This window comes from Rhinopithecus bieti, unplaced genomic scaffold (assembly GCF_001698545.2).
Source record: "Rhinopithecus bieti isolate Rb0 unplaced genomic scaffold, ASM169854v2 scaffold_13342, whole genome shotgun sequence".
Lineage (NCBI taxonomy): Eukaryota > Metazoa > Chordata > Mammalia > Primates > Cercopithecidae > Rhinopithecus > Rhinopithecus bieti.
In genome coordinates, this window is record NW_016807690.1 from 1,870,943 (window position 1) to 1,876,551 (window position 5,609).

At 50.1% G+C, this 5,609-nt stretch overlaps 1 protein-coding gene across 1 annotated transcript in view; it reads right to left on the bottom strand.

The window, feature by feature from the left end:
• Nucleotides 1-5,609, bottom strand: part of VWF (von Willebrand factor) — a 178,977-nt gene that overhangs the window by 74,579 nt on the left and 98,789 nt on the right. The window contains exons 25-27 of the mRNA XM_017883319.1: nt 3,907-4,063; nt 3,026-3,184; nt 2,194-2,329 (exon numbers count right to left, since the gene is read on the bottom strand). Coding sequence (XP_017738808.1) covers nt 2,194-2,329; nt 3,026-3,184; nt 3,907-4,063 — 452 coding nt within the window. The remainder of the gene's footprint in view (nt 1-2,193; nt 2,330-3,025; nt 3,185-3,906; nt 4,064-5,609) is intronic.

Here is a 5,609-nt window from a genome sequence, read left to right on the forward strand (position 1 = left end):
TTTTAGTTTTTGAGATGGAGTCTTGCTCTGTCGCCCAGGCTGGAGTGCAGGGGCGCGATCTCAGCTCACTCTAACCTCCACCTCCCGGATTCAAGGGATTCTCCTGCCTCAGCTACTCCCAGTAGCTGGGACTACAGGCACCCGCCACCACGCCTGGCTCATTTTTTGTATTTTTAGTAGAGACAGGGTTTCACCATGTTAGCCAGGATGGTCTCGATCTCCTGACCTTATGATCCACCCGCCTCGGCCTCCCAAAGTGCTGGGATTACAGGCGTGAGCCACCGCGCCTGGCCATTGTATGAATTTTAAAACATGTTTAATATGTTGAGCCCTGAGAGAGAAAAAATTGGAGCAAAAACATTGTGGAAAGATGAATAGAGATTCAAAACCCCAGTTTTATCTAGCAGAACAAAGTATTTGGGAGTAGTAGACGGGTCCCCAAGACGTTAGGCCTAGGAAAAGACATTCACTCATTCCTCCAGCAGACATAGGGTAAGCACCTCTCATGTGCCGGGTACTGGCCGGGCTCTGTGCCCAGCCCCAAGCACACACAAGTCTGTAGCAGAGCAGTGGCCCCACACCCGTTCTCCCGGAGATTCCTCTCCTCGCAGCTCTGGGCTGTGTAGACAGGAGACAAGGCTGTGACCACAAAAGGCCCAGGACTGCAGACCCATGTGGTGATGGCCTGGGGGGATCTGGAGACAATGCTGGGGAACTAAGGAACTACGAGAGTCACCAATATTAGAGACTTCTGAATTGTTGAAGCACCACCTAAACCAGGATCTACTGGTTCTGAATTCATTTCTTTTTGGTTCCTAATTCACAAACTCCCACACTAACATGCCAAATTTCCAGGCTCTGCTGGTAACATCACCTTTTTGCCAGCGTCCTAGAAAGTGGCAAGACCTACCAGACCACAGGTGAAATCAAGTGTCCCTGTGGTGGAGACCAATATGGGCCAGGATCATCTCTTTGGACTCTCAGCATTGGAGGCACCTGGCCTTCAGCAATCCCAGTAAAGCTGACAAGATGGCAGTGCCCTGAGCCTGGGAAGTGTCCCCCTGTGGCTTGATCCCAGGTGATGCCCCCAGCCTGCTGTGGGACTACTGTCCACACACTACTTGAGCTTCAGCATGCACTGTGGCAGCTGCCCCTGCCCGTGTGCCAGCAAAGGAGGTGGGGAGAGGGCTCGAAGCTCTCATGCCCTCTTGGCACAGAACCCCAAGCCAGCATCAGAATCACCCCACCCTTTGCTCCCTACAGTCCCCGTTTCAGCATACGGAGTGTGCGCAGGCAGACTCTTACTAGGAAGTTAATTTCTCCTTCCCATGATCCACGAGATTTACTGCTTCAATCCTTGGTTAACGGTGCGTGAGTGACATACCTTCTAGTTTCCTGTGTTTGCTAGAAAACCCACCCCAGGCAGCGTTCGTTCTTGTTTGTACAGATGGTGGCGGCAAGAGCTGACTGGCAGCTGTGACCATAGACCCTCCCCAGCGAATTTACGTTCTCAAGTTTAAGTTCCCAGAAGGCTTGATCAGTGTCAGGGAGTGGTGTTGAATAGATCTGGATTTTAATAAATGTTCCCTACTTGTGAGCAGGACTTCGGAGGGCTCAGAGCTCACCCTGAGGACTCCTCACCTCCCCAAAGGCCAGTTTCCCAAAGGCAAGTCCAGTGAGAACCCAGGGTGAGAACAACGAGCACCTTCCCTCCCCATTATGACAGCCACACCCTGCGACCTTGCCTATGGTCCCCACGAGGTTCTCACTACCCTGAGGGCCCTGCGTTCCATCTCACGTTCCTCTCCTGAGTCCCCACCTCCAGGAAAAAACAAATCCGATTTTTATGGACACCTGTGCTCAGACTAGTCATGACCTACAAGGACAGTAAGTGACCATACCCCACCTTCAGTGAGCAAAGCAAAAACCTCTTAGGACTTACAAACCTATTAAGAGCAAAAACATATGTGGAGGAAGCAGTCTAGCCCACCCCTAAAGAAAAAGCAGCAAACCCTAGGAACAAACAAAATAATAAACTACACTAAGCAATGAATTAAATAAATAAACAAAGAAAATAAACTCAATCTCTCAACTCATGTAGCTAGGACTTTTTACCCAAAACCTAGTCTCTGAGCTGGCCCCCAGAGAACCAATAAGATTCATCACTGCAAACAACCCTGAAACCTGTTTTACCAAATCTGGCAGTGCTCAGGGTCGCTGGGATTCAAGGTGACTTTCTTTCCTGAGGCAAAACGCCGGCCAGCCGCCTCACACACCGGACAGTCTTCGGGGCTGACGCAAGTCTGCAAAAGCTCATCCAGGATTTTCCCTGCAAAAGCAAGCTCTCATTAGGAACCAAAATGCTCCCCTTTCCCACGAGGAAGCCTCACTTTTAACTAAAAAGGAAGGAGCCAACTCCTTCTCCTGCCCTAGAAGCCAACTTCTCCTGCCCACACCCCCAGGGGTCACCCCGCCACTCAAAGAGTGTCATTCCTCCTTGTGCTTTGATCCCTCTGCAAAACTGGGAATGGGGGTTCCCTCACCCTATTCCTCCTCCCCAAGCCTCAGGACAAATGAAATCTTATCTCCAGGGCTCTTTCCGCTCTTCTGAATAACGCCTTCAGTAACTCTAGAGCTATGCTGTACCATATGATAGTCACAAACTGCATGTGGCTATTTAAGTAAAATTCAGTAAAATTCAAAAATTCAGTTCCTCAGACACACTCATCACAGTTACATTCAATACAACATTCCCCCACTGCAGAAAGTTCTATCGGCAGGGGCGGCTTTAGACGAGAATCCCATAAATAGGCACAGAAAAGCATTTTGGAGGAGTTCGACTTGAGAAAAATCACAGTTGGCCTGACTCTGATGAAAAGAACCCGTGGAGACAACCTGTGGCAGGGTTGCAGGTCAGAGACGGGACATGGCCAGTGGAGGCTGAGATGAAGCAAGACCTAGAAGCACCTTTCCGCCCATCCCTATCCCATCCCACCAGCCCGACCCCCAGGGATAGAGGCCTCACCTGGAGGGCAGTGGGCATGGCAGCCCTCCACACACTGCACAGGGCAGGCCAGCGGCTCGGGGTGCTGGCACGTGACTCGACAGGCAGGTGCACAGCTGTTATAGCGCCACTCACACTCATACCCGTTTTCCCGGAGATTCCTCTCCTCGCAGCTCTGGGCTGTGTAGACAGGAGACAAGGCGGTGACCACAAAAGGCCCAGGACTGCAGACCCATGTGGTGGTGATGGCCTGGGGCATCTGGAGATAATGTTGGGGAACTAAGAGACTATGGGATTCACCAACATTAGAGACTTATGGAGAGTTGAAGCACCTCAACCACAATCTATAGGTTCTGAATTCATTTCTTCTTTTATTTTTGTAGAGATATGGTTGCTATATTACCCAGGCTGGTCTTGAACTCCTGGGCTCAAGGAATCCTCTGGCCTCAGCCTCCCAAAACACTGGGATTACAGGTGTGAATCACTGTGCCTGGCCCAGTTTTCTACATAAAAACATTAAGTTGCTTATGTCCAAAGAAGGAAGACTCTGTAGACATGAATATATGAGTTGATCACTCATATTGGCAAATATAATTATGCCTAATTAAAGACATAAATCGACTTCCTTCATCAGTATTGCCTTTTCTCCTTCTGCCAGAATCTCTCCAGAAGAAAAATCTCCCAATATTCATGTCTTGAATCCATGTCCCACCTCACCCATAATATGAACTTCTTACTAAGCCAACATCTTAACCCTCCTTAGCCCTTGGCCATCCAGTCCCATACTAGAGCTCTGTCTTCTCTCTCCCATGAAGGTATCCCCCTGCACTCACAAGGTCTTAAAGCATAGACACATGGGAAGAAGGAAGGGCATCTGAGAACATGAGTGCGTCAGGACTCACGGCACAATGTGGCTGTCCTCCAGGTCACCACCTTGCCGTGCTGGGCACACACGTGGGCATATGCAGCAACGGTGTCGCAGAAGCAGGCGCAGTCCCCAGTGGACTCACAGGAGCAGGTGTCATATATGCAGACATCCAGGAATGGCTCAGGGTCCACCTGCAAAGGCAGCCTCAGGTGGCCCAGGCCTATGGCCAGGTGTCAGGAACTCTGGCTCTTAGTCTGGGTGCAAATGTTCTGATGGTCAATTTAAGGATAAGGAGGGTTTCCAGGTAGAAGCAGAAATGTAGCTAAATGGTCTCAAAGAGGGAATGGGAGGGAAGGAAAGATTCTTAGTTTCTAATCTGCATTCCAGCAAGAAAAGGTGAATAATGCGGGGCTGCTGGCCTTTTGCAGAACACGATGAGCCAGAGGATTTTCCAGAAGAACATTCCCTCTGTCCCTCTGCCTACCTCCCTGCTCAGCCACCCGTCTGTCCTCACAACCCACTGTTAGCCTCATGAGCATTAGGGTGTTTTTTACAAAAACACAAACACACATATGTACTGGTCACTGTCTTTCTTTGCCTCATTTCAGCAAAGAGAATGGGGAAATGCATCAGACCCTGCAGCTGCCTCACTGCGCTATGGGGCAGGTATGTGGGACAACAGGGCCTAGACTCTGATTCCAAATCAAGTTCAACCAGTTCCCACCTTTCCTCATCCCCAAAACACGCCTCTACACACACTGGACTTTTTCAGGACAGTCACGACAGAAAATGAATTCAGACACTGAGTAGGTCATTGTTTCCAAGACGTTCCAACAGTCTCAATGTCCCCCACTCCTCCCCTGTCCTCACTCTTCCAACTCAGATGCCCAGGATTTCCACCAAACCAGGGAATGTAAGTATCCTTTGGAGTACCTCAGAGACTGAAAATCACTGGATAGACAGAAAGAGAATTGAGGTCCATGTTTTCAACCAGTCTCTCCTACATTGGTGGTGCTACACAGCAGCATGTATGTATGCATGGCTGTGTGTGCACATAGACTTGTGTTCACATATGCCCATGTCCACATATGTATACCCACATACATGCAGCAGATAAGAGATAACTGCACTATGTTTGGGCATGGTGGCTCACACCTGTAATCCCAGCACTTTGGGAGGCCAAGGTGGGTAGATCGCCTAAGGTCAGGAGTTCGAGGCCAGCCTGACCAACGTGGTGAAAGTTTCTACTAAAAACGCAAAAATTAGGCTGGGCGCGGTGGCTCAAGCCTGTAATCCCAGCACTTTGGGAGGCCGAGACGGGCGGATCACAAGGTCAGGAGATCGAGACCATCCTGGCTAATACGGTAAAACCCTGTCTCTACTTAAAATACAAAAAACTAGCCGGGCGACGAGGCGGGCGCCTGTAGTCCCAGCTACTCGGGAGGCTGAGGCAGGAGAATGGCGTAAACCCGAGAGGCGGAGCTTGCAGTGAGCTGAGATCCGGCCACTGCACTCCAGCCTGGGTGGCAGAGCAAGACTCCGTCTCAAAAAAAATAAAAAAATAAAAAATACAAAAATTAGCTGGGCATGGTGGCAGGAGCCTGTAATCCCAGTTGCTTGGGAGGCTGAGGCAGGAGAATCGCTTGAACCCGGGAGGCGGAGGCTACACTAAGCCAAGATCATGCCATTGCACTCCAGCCTGGGTGACAGAGCAAGACTCTGTCTCAAAAAAAAAAA